Genomic DNA, 22,368 nt, shown 5'->3' with positions numbered 1-22,368 from the left:
GTTTAATCCCAAAACAGCATCCGCCCGAAACTGTTAAACACCTCCGTCCCATTAGCCTATGCAATGCACTCTATAAATTGGCCACCAAAGTGATTGTTAACAGACTAAAACCTTTGATACCCTATTGGATATCCCCGCACCAAAATAGCTTCATTAAGGGTAGGGGGCCCGATGTTAATATTGTAGTGGCTACTGAGATACTGCATTCAATGAATAAGAAGAAAGGAAAAACGGGGTGGTTTGCGCTGAAAATTGACCTAGAAAAGGCCTATGATCGAATTGAGTGGAGTTTCGCTAGGAAGTGTCTCCAAAACCTGGAACTTAGTAATGAATCGGTTGAGTTCATCATGAGTTGTATCTCCCAATCTTCATCATCCATCCTAATAAATGGTAGGAAGTCCACACCTTTTAATCACACTCGGGGGCTTAGACAGGGAGACCCAATGTCACCCTATTTGTTCAACATTTGTCTTGAGTCTCTTTCACACATGATCAACCAAGCAACCACTAGTAAAGCGTGGACCCCCTTCTGGGTAGGAAGAGATAAGGTTCCCATTTCCCACCTAATGTTCGCCGATGACCTCTTGATCTTTGGAAGGGTCAATAAATCTACAACCTTAGCAGTTCACCAAATCCTCAAGGAGTTTTGTCTCTCAGGTCAAAAAATCAATGAAAGCAAAAGTCGTCTCATCTTCTCCCCTAACACATTGGCTGAACATAGAACCTATTTTCAGCAAACTTTGAACATCGAGGAGAATGAGAATCTAGGAACTTATTTGGGACTACCTCTTTCACATAAACGACCCCCTAGGGGACAAGTGCAATTCGTGGTTGATAAGGTCAAGCGCAAGCTTGCAAATTGGAAGACTAAGTATCTATCTAGAGCTGGGAGAGTGTGTCTGATTGCGTCTACCCTTTCTACTATTCCTGCATACTATATGCAAGCTTCTTTTCTCCCAGTGTCGACCCTCAAGGATTTAGATCGAGTGTGTAACAACTTTTTGTGGGGGGATGAGGAGGATAAAAGGAGAATTCATCTAGTTGGGAAGGAGAGAACCTTCACCCCGAAAGAGGATGGGGGCCTAGGCATTCGGAATCAAATGTGTATGAACAAAGCTTATATGGCGAAGTTAGAGTGGAAATTGTCCCAAGGTCCTGATACACTAGCACAAAAATGCATAAGATCCAAATATGTGCACAAAAACTATGTCACCTCCTTTTCAAAAGGCTCACTAATATGGCAGAATGTAGGAAGAGGATGGCATCTCCTTGCGGAGAATAGTAGTTGGATTCTTGGGCGGGGAGATAAAATATATTTTTGGCACGATGACTGGCTAGGGACTGGACCCATTCGTAACTTGGTCGAGGGACCTTTAAATTCACAAGAGAGTGATTTTAAGGTTAAGGACGTAGTGATAGAAGGAGAGTGGCATTTGGAGGGTTTATCTTTGTACCTCCCCGCGGAAGTAGTAAGCCGGATCAAAAATTTAACACCTCCTTTAGATGAGGGCCATGAAGACATCCTTGCCCCTATGTATTTAACTCCCCAAGGCTTCTCCCTTTCCTTAGCATATAAGAATCAGTTGTCCAATGGGAATGCGTTGGACTTAGGATGGGTATGGCTCGTAAAGACTAGTCCAAAAATTCAGTTTTTCTTATGGCTTGTGTGTCTCGATCGTTTGCCCCACGGGAAGCTCCTAAAGGAGCGAAAAATTTCTTATCATAGTGACTGCCCTAGATGCCACCAGGGAGGGGAAGACTCTCACCATATCCTTCGGTCATGCCATCACTCCCAAGCAATTTGGGCCCTGACCCCTTCTTACCTCGATAACTTTAACGATCCAAATGTGTGTTGGATCTAACAAAATTTGAAAAAAGTTCATAACTTCAAAAATGTAAATTGGTCTATTATGTTTCCTTTCTTGTGTTTCGAGATTTGGAAGGGCAGGAACCAGGTCATATTCAGCCCTTCCAAACCGAGTCCCAAACCTGAGGATGTGATTGCTTGCGCATGGAAAAATGCGGAGCAATACACTCAAGCTCACTCCTTCCTTGTCCCAGGCCCTACGCCTAAGAATGTATCTAGATTGACGGACCATATTCCCCCCTCCTGGACCATGATAAATGTGGATGCGGCTTTAAAAAATAGTAAACATATAGCGGGGGTTGGGGGAGTCCTACGAGATTGCGAGGGGGGATGGCTTCTTGGGTTTACTAAGTCTACCTTTGCTCGCGATTCCCTCTCTGCGGAATTACAGGGTATCCGGGAAGGGCTCTCCATTGCTCATGTCAAAGGCTTTCGAAAAGTGGTTCTTTTCTCAGATTGTAGAATGGCTATACAACTCATTGACCAAAGGACTACCCAAACCAATGTTTATGCTAACATGTTGAACGAATGCAGGGAATTAGTCAAGAGCTTTGAGGAGATCAAGATCATGCATTGCAACCGAAGCCTCAACAGCGTTGCAGATTCAATGGCTAAGTATTGTATTAGACATGAGAACCTAAAAATTTGTAATATCGTAGCTAGGATTTTCCCCAACCCCCCTAGTTATTGTTTAGAGTATCATCTTGCGGATTGTATTAAGGGCCCCGAGGTGGCGTATCAAACTGAACCTTATGTAACTGGCTCTTAAGTTTTATTGAAGTACCACTTTTCACCAAAAAAAAAAAAAAAAAAAAAAAAAAGAAGCTAAAAGCTCGCCTTGAATAGCATTCTTAACAATAAAATGAACTTTGATACCAAGTAAGAGTTACTAGCAAAGTTGAACTGGAGGAGCTTGAATAGCATTCTTAGCAATAAAATGAACTTTGATAGTCAAGCACAACTTATAATGTACCCCGAGAGCTTCGCACCATCTGCATTGCTCTAGAATGCAACCAAACGGTCCATTTATGATTTTTCGGTACAACCATAGAATTCCCCCATAATGGTCGTAAAAGTCATTGATGTGCCCGTTAAAATTCATGGAAGTCCTTAATATACCCTCCCATGTCCCCACGTGGCATCCCACAACTTTCAGTGCATGGGGCCCGGGGATGTCCAAAAGCGTGACTTGTAGCCTTCAATTTCAGTCATTTATGGGCTCCGTCATATTATTCGTGGAAAACATTCCTAGGATATCAAGAACGAATTATAACGTGCCCCGTGTGCTTTCACGCTCCGGGGTTCAAGCCTTGTGCGACGCAAATTATCTACCATATTCATTGCCCTAGAATGCAACCAAACGACCCATTTATGATTATTCTACACACCCACAAAATGCCCCCGTAATTGTTGTAAAAGTCGTTCTTAGGCTCGTCAAAAGCCTTGGGAGACCTTAATATACCCTTTGATGTCCCCACGAGACATCCTACGGTCTTTGATGCACGGACCCTGGGGACATCCAAAAGCATGACTTACAGCCTTCAATTTCGGCCGTTCTTGTGCTTCTTTGCGCCAGGTCATATTTTTCATTGAAAACCTTCCTAGGATGTCAGGAAAGACTTATAACATACCCAAGGTGCTTTCCACCATCTGCATTGCCCTAGAATGCCACCAAACGACCCATTTATGATTCTTCGGTGCAGCGATAAAATGGCCCCGCAATGGCCGTAAATTAAAAGCAGTTGTTATGCCCATTCAAAGTCGTGGGAGTCCTTAATATACCCTCCCATGTCCCCATGATGCATCCCACGACCTTCGGTGCACGGACTCTCGAATCATCCAAAAGCGTGAGTTATATCTTTCAATTTCGACCCTTTTTCGGCCCTTTCAGGCCCAATCATATTTTGATCGAAAACCTTCATAGAATGCCACCAAACGACCCATCAAAGATTTTCCGACGCAGCCAGGAAATGGCCTCAAAATGGTCAGAAAAGTCTTTCTTATGCCGTTCAAAGCCGTGGGAATCCTTAATATACCCTCATATATGCCCATGACACATCTCATTGCCTTCGGTCCACGTTCCCTAGAGACGTCCAAAAGCGTGACTTAAAGCCTTAAATTAGGTCGTTATTGAGCACCTCTGGGACCTATCATATTATTTGTCGAAAACCTCTCGAGGATGTCAGGCACGACTTATAACGTACCCCGGGTTCTTCACACCCTCTGTATTTCCCTAGAATGCCACCAAACGACCCATTATTGATTTTTCGATGCAGCCACGGAATGGCCTCATAATGGTCGTACAAATCGTTCCTTCAATTTCGACGTTATTCGGTTGCTCTACGCGCGATCATACTTTTCGCTGAAAATCTTCCTAACAGGTTCGGAAAAACTTATATCATAGCCTGGGTGCTTTGCACCCGGCCCTCTGCATTGCTCTAGAATGTCACCAAACGACCCATTTATGAATTTCCGGTGCAGCCGTAGAGTGGCCCCAAAATGGTCGAAAAATCAGTTCTTATGCCCATTCAAAGCTTTGTAAGTCCATAACATACCCTTCCATGTCCTCACGAGGCATCCCACGACCTTCGATATATGGACCCTCAGAATGTCCAAAAGCATGACTTATAGCTTTTAATTTCGGTCGTTTTTAGGTCTGGTCATATTTTTTGCCGAAAACTTTAATAGGATGTGAGGCATGACTTATAACGTATCCCAGGTGCTTCGCACCCTTTGTATTTCCCTAGAATGCCACCAAATGACCCATTAATGATTGTTCGGCGCAACCACGAAATGGCCTCAAAATGGTCGTAAAAGTTGTTCCTATGCCGTTGAAAGTCATGGGAATACTTAATATACCCTGCCATATCCCCACAAGGCATCCCATGGCCTTCGGTGCATGGGACCTCAAGACGTCCAAAAGAGTGACTTAAAGCCTTAAATTTCGGTCGTTATTGGGTTTCTCTGGCCATATCATATTATTTGCCGAGAAACCTTTCTAGGATGTCAAGCACCACTTATAGTTTACCTTGGGTTCTTCGCACCCTCTGTATTGCCCTAGAATGCCACCAAACGACCCATTAATGATTTAACGGTGCAGCCACGGAATGACCTCAAAATGGTCGTAAAAGTCACTCTTATGCCGTTCAAAGCCGTGGGAGTCCTTAACATACCCTCCCATGTCCCCACGAGGCATCCCATGGCCTTCGGTGACAGGCCTCGAAGATGTCCCAAAGTGTGATTTAGCCTTCAATTTCGACCGTTTTTAGGCTCCTCTAAGAGCGGTGATATTTTTCGCTGAAAACCTTCCTAAGAGGTCCGCTAAAACTTATAACGTAGCCTGAGTGCTTTTCACTCTTGACATTGCTCTAGAATGCCACTAAACGACCCATTTATGATTTTCCGGTGCAATCATGGAATGGACCCGAAATGGTCGAAAAACCTGTTCTTACCCCTGTTCAAAGCCTTCTGAGTCCATAATGTAACCTCCCATGTCCTCACGAGGCATAGCATGGCTTTCTGTACATTGAACTTGGGAAGGTCCAAAAGCGTAGGTTATAGCTTTCAATTTCGACTGTTTTGGGCTCTTTGAGGCCCAGTCATATTTTTAGCTGAAAAAATTCATGGGATGTCAGACACGACATATAACATATCCCGTATGCTTCACACCCTATGCATTTCCCAATAGTACCACCAAAAGACCCATTAATGATTTTCAGGTACAACCACATAATGGCTTCGAAATGGTCGAAAAAGCAGTTCTTATGTCAGTTCAAAGCCTTCAAAGTCCTTAATATACCCATGTCCCCATGTGAAATCCCACGGCCTTCAATGCACGAGCCTCGGGGATGTCCAAAAGCGTGACTTATAGCCTTCAATTTCTGGTCATTTTTGGGCTCACCTGGACCCTATCATATTAATTGACGAAAACCTTCCAAGAATAATCAGGCATGACTTATAATGTATATTGGGTGCTTCGCACCCTCTATATTACCCCAGAATGCCAGCAAACGACCCAATAATGATTTTTCGGTGCAACCACGTAATGGCCTCGTTATGGTCATAAAATCCATTGATGTGCCCGTTCAAAGTTGCGTGAGTCCTTAATATACACTCCTATTTCCTCATGTGGGATCCCTCGGCCTTCAGTTCACAACCCTAGGGCAGTCTAAAAGCGTGACTTATAGCCTTCAATTTTTGTCGTTTCTAGGCTCCTTCAGACTTGGTTATATTTTTCGCCAAAAACCTTCATAGGATGTCATACACGACTTATAAAGTATCTCGGTTGCTTCGCACCCTCTGCGTTTTCCCATAATGCCATCAAACGACCCATTTATGATTTTCCCGTGTAGCCACGTAATGGCTCTGAAATGGCCGAAAAAGTAGTTATTATGCCCGTTCAAGTGGCATCCCATGGCGTTTAGTGCACGGTCCCCGGGGATGTCTTAAAGCATGACTTATAGCCTTCAATTTCTGGGCTCTTTTGGGGCATGTCATATAATTCGCTGAAAACCTTCCTCGGAGGTCCGACACGACTTATAACGTACCTTAGATGCTTTGCACGCTTTTTATTGCTCTAGAATGCCTCAAAACGACCCATTTATGATTGTCCGGTGCAACCACAGAATGTCCACAAAATAGTCAAAAAATTTGCTCTTATGTCCATTAAAAGTCGTGGGAGTCCTTATTATACACTGTCATATCCCCACATGGAATCCTACGTCCTTATGTACACGCGTCCGGGAGGTCCAAAAGCGCGACTTATAGCCTTCAATTTTCGGTAGTTTTGGGACTCTTCTGGGGCCTGTCATATTTTTCGTTGAAAACATTCCTAGGAGGTCTGGCACGATTATAATGTACGCTTTTCACGCTCTTCATTGCTCTAGAATACCACCAAACGACCCATTGATGATTTTCCGGTACAGGCACGGAAAGTCCCCGTAGTAGTCGAAAAATATGTTCTTATGCCCGTTCAAAGACGTGTGAGTCCTTAATATACCCTCTCATGTCCCTATATGGAATCATACAACCTTTTGTGCACAGTCCCCGGGATGTCCAAAAGTGTGACTTATAGCCTTCAATTTCGGCCATTTTCGGGCTCCTTCAGGCCCGGTCATATTTTTCGCGAAAACCTTCATCGGATGTCAAGCAGGACTTAATACGTATCAAGGTTGCTTCGCACCCTTTGCATTTCCCCATAATGCCAGCAAACAACCCATTTATGATTTCTGGTACTTCCAAGAAATGTCATCAAAATGGTCGTAAAAATCGTTCATATGTCCATTTTGAGCCGTGGGAGTTCTTAATATACCATCTCATCTCCCCCACGAGGTATCCCACAGAGTTTGGTGAATGGACCCTGAGCAAGTCCAAATGTGTCATTTAAAGCCTTCAATTTTGACCGTTTTTGGACTCCATTAGGCTTGGTCATATTTTTCGCTGAAAACATTGGTTTATAGCTTTGTACAAGTATTTCATGGTGTGTTGCATTTATTAATAGTGTGCTACATTCATTTCTTAATACTTATAATATATGAACTTTACATACGAACTAAGGGAAGAAGAAGAGTAAAAAATGCCCCACATAAATCTATATAAAAAAAACTCATCCTAAAAGAAGAGTGTTATAATATTGCAATTATTGTAGAAACATCTAAAAAAAGAAAGAGAATGTTTGAGATTACAAACAATATGATGCCAAAGTTTTCAAAGTTTGAGATTTACAAATTTTCATGAGTGAAAATTAGCGTGAATTATGTTAGCAAATGGCTATAGTTGTTAAGTAAATGAGTAAAAAAAATTGTCGAACTCAGACGACAATTGTATTCCATCTCATTAGAATTAGAACTAGTAGAGGACCCTAAACCCAAGCTTATTTCAGCCTCTTCATTGCTTGACCAATTTGACAGGGATCAAACTTGCAACCTCATTCGCCGTGGTGACTTACCCCTTTCACTACTCCCTGCCCTCTATTGTTGTTCAAACTTTTCATTTAATTATTAATTTATAATTAGCACTCATTGGGGTGAGAGACTAAACAAATATTTCCTATGTTTTTTTATTTATTTGCAAGGTAGTTTTCAAATTTGAGGGATTTAGAGAGAAACTATGACGTAGGAAGGTTAGCGGATAAGTTCGATAATGAAGTTCGACAAAAGAGCCTAAAATGATTTCTACTAATCGGGCCGACGGAGTCCGATTGCTTATTGTGATACCTATTCGGAAGCAGAACGGGCCAACGAGTCAAACTCACCGCTATGCCGTGACATATAGGCTTTTTAAGCCATCCGAGTTCGTTTAAGGCCCGAAATCAGCATTTTAATTATTTCCGGATTTTATTATTTCCTTAATTCCGTATTAGGGTTTTGTGTTAAGTATTTAAACATTATTAGGTCATTGTTTGGAGGCGGTTTTTGACTTTTAATAATATTATCACAGAGTTCCTACTCTTTTCTTGTGGATTCCGGAGTTTTTACAGATTTATCGCTTGTAAATCTGTTTGTTCTTGATCGAGATTAGCGCTTGTTATTCTCCATATTTTCCGAATGCGTCAAACTAGCGACCCTCCTTGTACCTTGTTGGCGTAAGTCATTCACTTGGTTGCTAGAGGACAAGGGTTAAAGGGTTGGTAGGAGAGGGAAGACACGGAAAAAAAAAAATAGAGCTCCATCTTCTCCTCCTTTTCTTTCCCTCCCCTTCCTCCTATGTCCCTCTTCTTCCTTTCCATCCTACTTCTATATTGGTGTCCAAACAATGTCTCAATGAATAGAAGGCTTTAAAATTGAACACCTTGCTTGTGTTCGTGTGCTCATGTTTGACTCTTTCCTTCTATAATGCCTAACATGTGCATAATTCAGCATCACACCCATAGTCTATATATGATGATATATAAATCCCGATTCCATTGCAATTCAGAAATCAGACATGTGAGTTCAAACTAAAACAAATGTATGAACTTTTTTCCTTCACATAAACATTTTGGACAAGTGAATTAAGTATGCATTACAAAACAGAAAACAAGGGGACGGAAAAATACATTAAAGGTAGATTTACGACTACATATGACAAATTTCGAAGCATCTAAACATCATCTGTTTTGCTGTCTTCTTCTGGATCAGACTTTGCTTTTGTGCTTCGTTCATTCCTACTGCCTTCTGCAAATTTCATGCTCATCTTATGAAGGCCTAGCTCCTGCTCCTTAGAGTCCCATTCCCGTAGGTAGTAGTCTTCTTCTGTAACATTTGCTTTAGGACCGGAAAACATACCTCCCCATTGTGGGAAGTATATGCTAGTTATGCCAAGGGTGCATCCTATAATCATAACACCCATGTATGTTATTCCCCTTTCAGTTGTGAATTGAGATCCTCTGAAGAAAATCACTTGAGTTATGACTGCACCCACATTTCCTCCAGCACCAGTCATGCCAGAAACTACGCCCATCGATCTGCAGAGCGAGAGTAACAATGAATAGGTTACATAAAGCTGGTTTTCATGTAAGTGATGAGCCTGATAAGAAGCCTTTTCAACAAAACCCGGCCCATTTTACATGTTTCGAAGAAAATTTTACGAATAAACTACTGTTTTTTATCTTATTCAAGGGAATATATATTCCTGATTGAACTGAGTGGAGTTAAAAAACATTTAGCCTTGCATTCTTATATACATACTCTTTACTACTATATAACCTTAAGTAAAAGTATATTCGTTTGGCTAATTTTGTTGAATCAACTGCATGAATTGTAAGTTAAGAAAGATGTTAAAGGTATTACCTTCTGGAGACAAAGGGAACAACCCCGAATGTAAGTCCTTCGGCTGCTTGAACAAAGATAGAAAAGATAATCATCACTGCAATAGTTGCGCTTAAAGTATCAAGCAGACCCATAGCGATGCACATTACACCACTTAGTGTTTGGACAATCCACCAACCCCACAATCTTCCCCTCATTCCATACTTCTTCGCCATGAAATCTGACAACCCTCCACCTATAGGCCTGGAGAAAATATTCACCAGCCCAAAAGTGGCACCAACAATTCCTGCAAGGTTGAGGTTTAGATTAAATCGGTCATAGAAGTAGTAAGCAACGATATTATTCACAGCTAGCTCAACCCCGAAACAGAATCCGTAGCCTAGAGCAGTTATCCAGCTCCTATAATTGGTAACTCCATGATATAAAACCTTGGACGCGTTATCTTTGTGCATTTCACCGGACTTCTGCAGCTGGTGAAAGTTACCATCTGGCAAATCTTGGCCAAAAAGCATAACTGCAAATGCTGAAAACATCTGGAATAGACCAGGGATGAAGAAGGCAATTCTCCAGGCTGAGAAGTTGGTTGAACCCGATTTACGGATAGCATTATAGACTAGGGGCATGACGAGCTGGGCTACGCCTCCCCCGAGGTTTCCCCACCCAGCTGATTGCCCATTGGCTAAGCCAACTACTGCTGGAGAGAACATGGAGCTCATCCAGTACTGGGTTGAGACAAAAGTGGCTAAAGCAAAACCAGTGAAAAACCGCATAACAAAAAAATGTGGTGCTGTGGTTGCTACAGCAGATAAGTAAACTGCTGGTGCAGTGAGTAGGGTGAGGGTTGCAGATGCGAGTCGTGGACCAACTAAGTCACAGGCGGTACCCATGACAACACGAGCAAAGATGGCCCCTGAAACTGATCCGACTCCTGCATTACCAATGTCGATTTGTGTGAGGTTAAGGTTATCACGGATGATAGGCAGAAGAGGTGGGGCGGCAAAAGTGGACAGAAAACAGGAAAAGAATTGTATCCAGCATAAATGAAAGGCTCGCATATGAGGCTTTTTCACAGAAAACACTGAAAACACTGTGGCCTTGTGCTCTGCATCCACTGGAAGAGCAAACTTTCTTGTTTCAAACTCATTTACTCCATTCGTGGATGCCATCACTCTTATTTTTGCTTCTCTTTTGTGGTGAATATCTGTGAAAGATATTTGATTTAAGTTGCAAACAAAAGGGTTCACCCAATCATGCTTTTATAGTCAGGATTCACATTACATTGAAGAGGTCAGTACTACTATGCACTCTTACTTTTTTCTGATTGGATGTTCTCAGTCTATGACTTGGCAGGCTATTTCTCTAGTGTGCTGTAATTCTGTTGGCCTGTTGCTTAACAGGTAGCTCAAATTCAATGAATATTCAGAATCTAAGTTTATGTATCATATGTGGATTCCTAGTTAGAAAGATATGCAGAATATTATTCTAAGACAAGTTGATTTAAGGTTATGCGACTTGGCGTATTGTGTTTGCTATATGCATGGCTCTTTGTTAACAGGAAGCTCAATGAATATTCCAATTTCGCCGAGTCACAGTATAATAGGCTTAGTATCCCGCAAGTAAGTTGTAAACTTTTATTTTTTTGGGATGACCGAGTTGCGTTGATTGATAAGGTTAGTTTTTTTTAATATAATGTCAAATGAAGTGCCGATGGTGACTGAAAGCTGGAGATTGGAGAATTAAACATGGAAGCTTGACTTAATATATCTAAGAATATTCTATGAATCCAACTATTCTGATTGCTGATTATCAATATCTTTGGATTGTGATAGCTTGTTTTGTTATTGTTGTTTAGTATGTTAATAGCAACAAGTACTGCATTGTCAACTCTACCATTTCTTAAGAAATACACCAAGAATGCGACGTCTGCCCTTTTTCATTACTGAAAACACATGGTTACCTTTTGGGTGGTATGAAGATTCTTATTTGGTATATACTATTATTACAACAATACAAGGCAGCTATATATTGGATGATTCTTTCTCAAATCTATTTAGACTTTTTGTGGTTGCTACAAAACGATGACTCAGCCATGAAATTGTAATTTTGGTTAGGGATGAGTGAGTAGTATAAATTGTTACCTAGCTAGGCTCATAAGGAATTAGAGTCTCTACCTTAATCTTTCTCTACATTTCATAATTTCTAGGATCCCTAGAATGAGCTATTCTAGGCAAAAATATGTAGTTTGTATAAAGGCTTCATATTTGACAAATGAGTTTGGTTTTGATGGTACACCAAGGATATTTCTCCTCATTCTTTTTAGAAATTTTCCATCACTCTATGAGCACATCTATTAGTAGTATAAATACAATCCTTTAGGTGTATTCACCAAATGCATGATATACTTGTTTGGGGTGTTGTCTATCAGGGGACGTGCACATCTATAAAAGAATTTCTTTTTTATTGCATAAAAGTTGCTTAGTTGGTAAGAGCTTTTCCTTTTCTTTATGATTTTTTAAATTTTTTAATTCTACTTATATAAAAATAATAATTATTAACAATTATTTAGAGACAGAGGATTTTTTTGTGGAATTCATAATTTTCCTAGCTAGTAGTTGAGGACAACAAGGAAAACAGTGTAGCTTACATAGCTGGTTAGCCTCTTAAGAGATTTCATTCTAGCTTATAAGTTCCTCGTCCAACTCCCATTTTTTAGAGGTAAATTTACTATATTTTTTATTTCTTTCTCATTAATTTGACTTTTATACTATTTGTAAAATAGTTTGACTAGAACTTTTTGACTAACATATAGAAATAAATTGTAGTTAAAAGGTTGGGCTCATCTAGACATATATTGTCAAAATATCAATTGTTATAATTTACGCTAATAGTTAAAGAAGGATATTTATGGTCAAGATTGATGGAGTTAAAACTCACATAATACAATAGAAAAATGAGGAAGTAAAAGTCCAATTATTTATTTGGAACTTTTGTGTCTTTACAAGTCTAATTCTGTATCTAAAGTTCCTCTTAAAACAAAGTTGATCATGTTGGACACTTGGACCTGGCCTAAGCCAGATTCAAGGCATATTTGGGCTTTAGCTTACTGGCCCAAAGTCTGGCCAGGCCTAGACCAGCCTAATACATTTTGTTGTTCATGGGTGATTGCATGATTAGCTCTACTTTGAACTAATGACAATAAAAGAAGGATTCAAAAGATGGTTTATTATTTCCTGTCACTTGTATCTTAACAGCTTATTAAAGTACATGATAGTTACGAAAAGCCTGTAGGAAAGAAGGAAAACTCGCGTTAGGGGGAAGATACTGTGCGAAATGTTTTCTCCCACTATTGGCAATTCTATAGTTTGCCCCAAAAATAGTGCATGAAGACAGTAAAGTTGTAAACCAGAAGCTGTGTATAAAGAGTAGAAGACGATAAATTAGAAGACAAAAGAGTGGCGTTTAAACGCGAGTCTCTGTCATCTCTTCTTCTGGTGCTGATTTTCCTTTGCTACTCCTCTCATTTCTACTACCTTCAGCAAATCTCATGCTTACGCGATGGAGTCCAAGCTCTTGCTCCTTGGCATCCCATTCCCTCAAGTAGTAGTCTTCTTCTGTAACATGTTTTTTAGGACCCCAAAACATACCTCCCCATTGTGGGAAGTATATGGAAGCTATGCCAAGACTACATGCTATGATCATGTAACCCATGTACTCTATTCCTTTTTCTGTTGTAAATTGAGATCCTCTAAAGAAAATTACTTGAGTTATGACTGCACCCACATTTCCACCAGCTCCAGTCATACCGGAAACCACTCCCAAAGACCTGGAAAGAATGATCAAATATATACATCAGATATTTGAAAACATCATAGTAAAAAAAGACAACTGTACTACTTACGCCTGAGATTTGTGTCAAAAGTATTACCTTCTGGAGACAAAAGGAACAACCCCGAAAGTGAGTCCTTCAGCTGCTTGCACGAACAAAGAGAAGATGATCATAACTACAATTGAAGCGCTCAAAGTGCTGCTACGTCCCAGACCAATGCAGAGTACACCACTTAGGGCCTGCACGATCCACCAGCTCCACAGTCTTCCTCTCATCCCAAACTTTTTAGCCATAAAATCTGACAGCCCCCCGCCTATAGGCCTGGAGAAAATATTGACCATCCCAAAGCTAGCTGCAATCATCCCTGAAATATAGATGTTGAGATTAAAGCGGTCATAGAAGTAGTAGGCAACGATATTGTTTACTGCCAGCTCAACTCCAAAACAGAATCCGTAGCCAAGAGCAGTGATCCAGCTCCTATAATTGGTGACTCCATGATATAAAACCTTGGAGGCAATGTCCTTGTGCATATCACCAGACTTCTGCAGCTGATGAAAATTTCCGTCAGGCAGGTCTTGCCCGAATATCATGACTGCAAATGCCGAGGACATTTGGAATAATGCAGGAATGAAAAACGAAATCCTCCAAGCTGCAAACGGTGTGGACCCTGTCTTAAGGATAACACTGTACACGAGGGGCATGACAAGCTGCGCTACGCCACCTCCTAGGTTTCCCCACCCAGCTGCTTGGCCGTTGGCTTGACCCACAACTCTTGGAGAAAACATGGAGCTCATCCAGTATTGAGTAGAGACGAACGTGGCCAAAGCAAAGCCTGTGAAAAACCGCATTAGAAAGTAACCCGTGGCTGAGTCTGCCACAGCAGACAGGTAAACTGCAGGTGCAGTGAGGAGTGCGAGGGTTGCAGAAGCTAGTCGAGGACCAACTAAGTCACAAGCAGCCCCCATGGCAACACGGGCAAAGATTGCCCCTGACACGGATCCGATTCCGGAATTACCAATGTCATTTGCAGTCAGATTAAGGTTATCACGAATGATAGGAAGGAGGGGTGGAGCAGCAAAAGTGGACAAAAAGCAGGCGAAAAATTGCATCCAACATAGGTGAAATGCTCGCATATGAGGATTTGCCACTGAAAAGAGTGGGAAAACTGTGGACTTATTCTCTGAATCAACTGGAAGAGCAAACTTTTTTGCTTCAAACTCTCCAATTGTTGATTCCATGACTCGACTCTATCTAGTTTTGTGGGTAATCAATTATCTTAATTGTTACTGATATTCTGTCGTAATGTTACAATGTAAGATGAGTAGGTGAGTGAAGTTATGGAAAATGGTTCTCCTGGCTATGTTTATATAGTGGCAAATCCTATGAAGTTTGTAATGAATACTAAAACTTCTTCAAGGATTGGAAAGGTCACAGGTAAGTTGCATTTCTTACCGTGTCTCTTTGACTATATAAGTCTGCGACTTGGTGAATCGTGTATGCTGTTTGCATTACTCCTATATTATGTTTTTTGAAGCCAAGATTTTGTAAGAATATATGCCTAGTTTCTTTTCAATTATTAATTTTAAGTTGTGTTACAAGTATGTGTATGTCATTGACTATGTAAGCTGAGCTGGTTTGATTGGGAAAGCTTGTTAGTTCATCTGGTTATTTTATCATGGAGATGGGGAGCTTCACTTTTATGTAACTTTTAAATACTTGCAGTTTGACTTTGTTAGTCATTGTTGCAATGTTGCCTGTTAAGTTTATTGTAATTTGTAATTGTGTTGGTTGTTGCATAGCTAAATACTAATGATTGTCTTATGCCTTTTCAAGCATCTATGAAGCACAATAACTTCTGCTTTTAACCAGTATGTTCCGAATTCCTGACCATTTTCCTACATTTTCGAGTTTCCAAACCCGAGTCATTTTGTACTAAATGGTACTACTCCTTAGGGGTCGTTTGGTTCAAGATATGGAATGGAAAGGGAACGGAAATAAATAAAGAAGGGAAATGGTAATAAAAATGATTACATTTTGTTGGGCGTTTAGTTCAAGCCATGGAATGGAAATGGAATGATTACTCTTACCATCAACTAATGGATTTTGGTACTTGAGGGGAGGGGAGGGGAGGTAACAAATTGGGCGAGTCCATTACCACCAAGTAATGGTAATGGATTGGTAAGGGGTTGAACCAAACATGAAAAAAGGGTATCGGTAATTGATTCCGTTTCTTGGACCCTAAAAATAGTGAACCAAACGAGCACCTCCATTCATGGGGCACCCCATTTTTTCTCTCTCCTCACCTTATTTGTCCACCTCATTTTCCACTACCTCCCCATTTTACCTTACTCAAATTTGAAACACATACCTCCACTCATCTACCTCCCCATTTATCTTCTCTCTCTTATTTCCTATACCCCACCACCTTTTCTCTCTCCTACTTTCCCATACTCCACCAATATTTTATCTATTTATTATATACCCCACCACCTTTTCTTCATTTGGGCACCTCCCCTAAGAGCACCTCCAATGGCAATAAAAACCCTCCCCATATGGACTCTCTCTCCTCAAATGGGGCTCCACATGAGTGGGGTTGGTTCCCCATTTAATGAGGATGCTCAAGTTTTAGGGGAGGTGCCCAAATGAAGAAAAGGTGGTGGGGTATATAATAAATAGATAAAATATTGGTGGGGTATGGGAAAGTAGGAGAGAGAAAAGGTGGTGGAGTATAGGAAATAAGAGAGATAAGATAAATGGGGAGGTAGATGGGTGGAGGTATGTGTTTCAAATTTGAGTAAGGTAAAATGGGGAGGTAGTGGAAAATGAGGTGGACAAATAAGGTGAGGAGAGAGAAAAAATGGGGAACCAACCCCACTCATGTGGAGCCCCATTTGAGGAGAGAGAGTCCATATGGGGAGGGTTTTTATTGCCATTGGAGGTGCTCTTATGAATATAGTATTTCTCTTTTTTTAAGTTTTTATGCTCTGTATTTGACTTAGTATTTTAGTATATTTCTCCTATTGATTAGGGATGTCCAACTCCAATATTTGATTCGATCCATTCTCATCCAATTTGAAAATTCGAATAGCCGGAAAATCAAATCAATTAAAATCTGATGTGAATTAGATTCAGATAAGTTTGAATATGTAGTGTTTCAAATATCCAAAATTTTGAATAATATAGTCGGTGATTTGATTCTTAACACTACCATCAAATTACTCGTTTCTATTTTAGTACTACACAAATGCCCGTTGGTTTATAAAAAAGGACTCTAACAAAGTCTGAATGAACAACTCACATATAACATGACTTGCATGAGTTCAGAAAGGTTGCCCCTAGAACAATGTGTTTTCCTTTTCCAGTGAAGTCATGCAAATTCAAGGGTTAGATCCAGCTTTTGTTAACTAATTAGTATTTTTTGATTGGACGATGCCGCTTATAATTATCAATTGATTTTATTAGCTTTTCGTAATATTTTATCTACTGCGAAATATGAAATCGGACGTTATTAAGGCACGATAAGTGTTTAAAAATATTCTATGGAATTGGGAATAAGAATAACAATTTAATGGAATTAGGGTATGAGAATTTATTACTTAATAAAAGTAGTTTAGAAATTAAAAAGTTTGATCTATGTCTTTGTGATTAGATATAAGTATAAGACTTTTTATGTTTTACTTTGAAATACTAAGCATTGAAGTTGTACTAGATTAGTGGTTTGATATATTTGTATAGATTAGTCTAAATTATATATTTTTTTTAACGGATATGACGAGAAATCCAATACTTGCTCTGTTCTATTTTAAATGAAACATTAGGGGAAATGACACTATTCAATTCATTGATCAATTTGACTCCAATTTATCGCCATTATTTAAAGAAAAACATAATCAAGCGAGATCTTGTTAGATTCGTCTCATACATACTATTAAATTATAACTTTTTTATATTTTTCACGTGTGTACAACTAAAGATATTAATGATTAAAAAAAATGCGTTGGGTTACGTGAAAAAACAAACGTTTCGATTTAAAACTGAACAAAGGAAATATAACATTAGAGTTTTTCTATCCCGCTTTCCTCTATTCTCTTGGATCTTGTGGTTGAGTGTCTTTGCTTGGTGATTCAAAAGGCGACGCCCTTAAATTTGTGGGAAGGTGTGGAGGTTTGACGTGGTGGATTGGTTGAATGAAAGATATATAAAAAAAGCATTCATCCTCTTTCATTTGGCTTCAGGTCTCCAAGTTAATTTTCACAAAAGCTCATATGAGAACATTTCTTATATGAAAACATAAGAATAATATATACTTTCTCTGTTTTTTTTTTACTTGTATTGTTTTGCACTTTTGGCAATTATTACTTGCATCGTTTTTAATTTTGGCAATATATTATTTATTTTTCTCACTTAAACATAGATTATCTCTATGTCTCTCCTCTCCTTAATCCTTGTACAAACACAAATGATGCAAGTAAAGAAAAAATATATTAATTGGTTTATGTTTTAATTAAGGAGTACATATAAACTTTATTCAAAATTTGGTCCAAAATCTCATACAAAAGTGTCATCATATGAACTTTATTCTAGAAGTATATACATATATTTTTCATTTCCTCATTTGACTTGCGATGGATAAGCTCCTTTCGCTTGTAAGTTGTACAAGTAGCCTAGCAAGTTCCACGTATGACGTACCTCCAATATATTAATATCAGAGGGTCAACTATGTTTTAAAATGCTGATTATGACTGAAACTTGAAAGAGGGGTTGAACAACGGCTTTAAAGTTTTAATGGTAAAATTACTGCAATTTCAAGAGAATTCTTAATTTTTATACATGAATTATTGCGATGAAAGAATGGATATGTTGGACTCATTTTAAAATTTATACATGAAGAAGGATCATGAATCAGAATAAGTTGTTCGCTAATTAGATTATAAACTATTCTTGAAAGCACAAATAATTGGAAGTATGTACAAATTAGAATACATCAAACTAAAGACCATACATTAAAACAATATACTATATTAAGTTATTAACTGTGAAAATATTGCATATAATGCTTCCAGGTTTGTAATTTGGATACTAATTTTTCTTTTTGGATCTTTTTTCTGACCTCTGGCTTCATCGTACTTCCTTCTTTTTTTTTTTTACTTGCAACACTTTTCTTTTCATCAACTCCAATGCAAAATTTGGGTAGGAGAGAGGTAGAGAGAAAGAAAAGAGAGGGATCCATGTGATTGGAGAGAGATAAAGAAAAAGGAAAAGCAAAAGCAAAAAGTGTTACAAGTAATTAATTATTTCCCTTGTAAATGTCGCAAGTAAAAAGAAGTACTCCCTCCGTCCCAAAATATAGTTCTCATTTCCCTTTTTTCACGATAATTTATGCAAATAGAATATAAGAGGGATAGTAAAGATTTTTTATTTATTTAAATAAATGTTGTATGGGAAAAGATGATTTTAGGAGAAAGAGTGGAGAATAATCGGTGAAAGAGCATTAATTGTAACATTTTGGTTGAATAAACAAAGGAAAAAACAAAGTTCAAGAAACAAATAAATGATGGAACACGGTTTTTCTAAACAAATTACGAAAAAACATGGAAATAAATATGAAAATGAAAACTATATTTTGGGACACCCATAATGGAAATGGGAACTATATTTTGGAACGAAAGGAGTATATTCTTTCTACTCTCATTAGGCAAAACGGTATGAATTTCCATGACCCTTGGATGCTTTAAGATACCACTTATCAGGCCAACAAAACATGTCTGGTGTTAAGGTCACTTTAATTAAATTATTGCTTAAACTTTTTTCTATTAATGCAACTGATTACATATGTCATATTGATTGGGTCAACGACGAAATATCATTTTATACTGCTATGATTAATATATATAGGAGTATAAAATTTTGGACTACGAGAATCTCTCCTTGTGAATTGTGATTACGCGATTCCGTAAGACTTTGTTTGCTTTATTTAATGGGTTTCTCATTCTTATAGTACGGTCTACGGACAGATTTCTGTTACAGGGTGTCAGATGTGTGTGAGGAGTCGAAGAAACAGTTGGAGAAGACAGCTTAAAATCAACGTTGTAAGATAATGTTCCATCTTGGATGTAGGCTCCGTTTGGTAGGGCGTAAAATATTTTCAGTGTAAAATGATTTTCATGGAAAACAATTTACAATGGAAAACACAATTCCAAATTTAGTTTTCCGTTGTTTGGTTCGATGTAAAAAATGATGAAATGAAAGGAAAATGAAAGGGAAAGTAAGGAGGTAGTGAGAGGAGTGTACAAGAGAAAGAAGGAAAATAGTTTTCCCTTCATTTTGAAAGGAAAATGGTTTTCCATCCTTGGGAGAGTAATTTTACCCCCAAGGGAAAATGGTTTTACACTCTTTTGCCAACCAAACAATGTAAAACTCAAAATAGAGGAAAACAGTTTTCCGGGAAAACGTTTTACGCCCTACCAAACGGAGCCGTAATATCTTATAGTATTTGGAGTGAAAAATATTGGATGATTATCGTTATAATCACCATTTGTGGGCCCAAAAGGGCTCTGGACCCCATAATAGCAAAGGCCAAGTGTTCTGGTTGCGAAACAGTTGACGGCCTTCAATAAGTCCGTCAAGGATTAGATGGGCATCCGTTAGTGAATAACTGCAAAGAAAGAACAGTAAACTACTCCCGGGGGATGCGAGGAAACCTCATCCGACGCTCAAGTCAGTATTGTGTCCATGAAGGATTTAGAGAGAGAAAAGAAAATAGTGTTTAGAATTGTCGGCAGAATTTTACCAAATGGTTATTTATAAAAGTAATATTCCTTTGAAAGGATGTGTACGTAATCCTCATACATGTGTATGGTTGTGATATGCCTGACATAAGGCAAGATTCCTCTGTTTTGTCTTATTAGGTGGTCGTCAACAATGTTGTCGGACTTCTTTAGTGAATTGATCTCAAGAAAGTTGTTATGATGGTCTCATGATAGCGTCTTAATATTGTGTTTGCGGACATGCCTATGTGTTTGTTAGCACACTTGGGTTATACCCATCATACACCAAGGTTAGACAATTATCTTTTACTAGATACTAAATTTTCGATTTTAGTACATCCCTACAAAATTTCATCAACTGATTTTGAGAATTCGAAGAAATTTCTTAAATTGGATAAGCTTAGTATGCTAACTAGTAGCTAGACAAATTTATGTGAACAATTCTAATCAGCCAATATTGGGTTTCTGCTGTAGCTTGACCTTTATCTAATGAAACTCCCCGATTTACAAAAAAAAAATGACTGAGAAAACCCAACCACACATTCAATGAATAGAGGATGAGTATAGAATGTAGAAAGTAGATATATAACATAGCATCAAATATTTGAGAAACAAAAACCCAAGAGAAAGAAAACGTAACGCAAAAACAGAAACCCTAAAGGGTTCGACGACCGCAGTGTTAGTTTTCTTGTTTCAAGGTTTTAGTTTGGTTACCAGTGAAGTGTCCTGGTCCTCGATCCGAATGTTGGGTGAATTAAATCAACATAATTCACCCCAAGTTAATGTGATGACTTTTGGAGTCGTCACACTTCAAAAATGCATCTCGTATGAGGCTCTACAATTTGATATGGGGCAAGTTTTAACCTCGAGCTCCACATATTGTGAGTTTCAACCTTGCGAGGCTAAACTCTTGACACCCTCGGAGCAGGGTCAGAAGTCATAAAAGGACGTGACTTCTTTATTAGTTCAATCATTAGAATCCCGAAAAGAAGTGTATGCTCAAGGACCTTGGGATTTATCATCTTGTGAACATAGGGTTCTACAAGATGAAATGAGGCAATCTATCTCTGAAAATCGTTTGGGTTTAACATCTCAACAAATTCCCTCTCATTATATCAGATCATTTTTCTAGAAGACATATGGCCCAACCCACCAAAAATCGCCCAAGATAAGGTTTATTTGGACTGGAACAACAACAAGTTGGTTTTTATTCGTAGAATATGCATGTAAAAGCATGTGAAGCTCATCTTAGTGTTCGTTAATTGTTTTTGTTTAATATTTAATTCTGATAGCATTAGGTGTAATTCATTTTTAATTAATGCAAATTTTCGCGATGTCAAAAAAAACATATAGTAGATATATAACCAAGTGGAGGAAACATCTTAAACACAAAATCGAAACAAAATTAACGAATAACAATAGATATAGTAAAATAGTTATTAATTACTTTGATATTTAAAACTCAATATTACTATTCCTGTTAGTCATATATCTAGTATTGCTAATTACATTAAATTAAAAATGTAAAAAAAATTTGTTACATAATGAACGAAAATGCTAACGCACATTAGGTTAGCTACCAGGATTCAATTAGAGGCACATGTATATCTTTATAACAATGTGTCTTGGATGTAACATGTTACACCATAACTTATTAATTAGCAATGTGTCATAAAATCCCGGCAAACGCACCAGAAGTTACAGCCTAAAAATGGCAGCAATCAATCTGAAATCCCGAGTTTGTGTCGTGCTTGCAGAGGAGTTGTATTGTCGATGTAGAGTGTTGAGAGAGAAATTCCAACGAGTGAATTTGCAGCAAGCTAAGTGGAATTAGTCACTCTTGATATTGATCAAGAGATTGATTGCTAGAAAATGTTTTGATTACACAAAACTTGCAATTTGTTGTTGTCGTTTTATTGGAGAGAGGGGGAGTAGATGGTGCTCGTTACACCAAAGGTATTGTATAAGAGTAATACAAGAGATTTTCTATTTTTTTAATAAGGTAAGTTGAAGTCCTTTACAAATAAAGAGAAGCATATATGGATCTCTCTTGCAAGGAGTGAGACTCGATTTTAATACCTCTAAAATCAGAGGTAATAATGCCAACACTACGAAACTATCACATGCTGCTCAATGAGATGCACATAGAAGTAGTTACTA

The 22,368-nt window shown here is 38.7% G+C and overlaps 2 protein-coding genes across 2 annotated transcripts; both read right to left on the bottom strand.

Annotated features, from left to right (window-relative positions):
* Nucleotides 1–8,814: 8,814 nt before the first annotated feature.
* Nucleotides 8,815–11,044, bottom strand: LOC104908398 (high affinity nitrate transporter 2.5). The gene is made up of 2 exons (XM_010697517.3): nucleotides 9,637–11,044; nucleotides 8,815–9,311 (listed from the first exon to the last, which is right to left on the bottom strand). Exons 1-2 carry the CDS (start codon nucleotides 10,779–10,781, stop codon nucleotides 8,948–8,950), a joined length of 1,509 nt encoding a protein of 502 aa, XP_010695819.2. The 5' UTR covers nucleotides 10,782–11,044; the 3' UTR covers nucleotides 8,815–8,947.
* Nucleotides 11,045–12,820: 1,776 nt separating this feature from the next.
* On the bottom strand, nucleotides 12,821–14,929 carry LOC104908396 (high affinity nitrate transporter 2.5). The gene is made up of 2 exons (XM_010697516.4): nucleotides 13,541–14,929; nucleotides 12,821–13,438 (listed from the first exon to the last, which is right to left on the bottom strand). Exons 1-2 carry the CDS (start codon nucleotides 14,677–14,679, stop codon nucleotides 13,075–13,077), a joined length of 1,503 nt encoding a protein of 500 aa, XP_010695818.2. The 5' UTR covers nucleotides 14,680–14,929; the 3' UTR covers nucleotides 12,821–13,074.
* Nucleotides 14,930–22,368: the final 7,439 nt, after the last annotated feature.

The sequence above is a fragment of the Beta vulgaris genome, chromosome 6 (assembly GCF_026745355.1).
Source record: "Beta vulgaris subsp. vulgaris cultivar EL10 chromosome 6, EL10.2, whole genome shotgun sequence".
Lineage (NCBI taxonomy): Eukaryota > Viridiplantae > Streptophyta > Magnoliopsida > Caryophyllales > Amaranthaceae > Beta > Beta vulgaris.
The sequence above is the reverse complement of the archived record's forward strand: the minus strand, read 5'-3'. Positions and strand labels throughout refer to the sequence as shown.

Coding starts and splice junctions, on each gene's coding strand:
- LOC104908398 (XM_010697517.3), bottom strand. CDS start 10,781: ATGGCATCCACGAATGGAGTAAATGAGTTTGAAACAAGAAAGTTTGCT. Junction 9,312..9,636: donor GTTCCCTTTGTCTCCAGAAG/GTAATACCTTTA, acceptor CTCGCTCTGCAG/ATCGATGGGCGTAGTTTCTG.
- LOC104908396 (XM_010697516.4), bottom strand. CDS start 14,679: ATGGAATCAACAATTGGAGAGTTTGAAGCAAAAAAGTTTGCTCTTCCA. Junction 13,439..13,540: donor GTTCCTTTTGTCTCCAGAAG/GTAATACTTTTG, acceptor CATTCTTTCCAG/GTCTTTGGGAGTGGTTTCCG.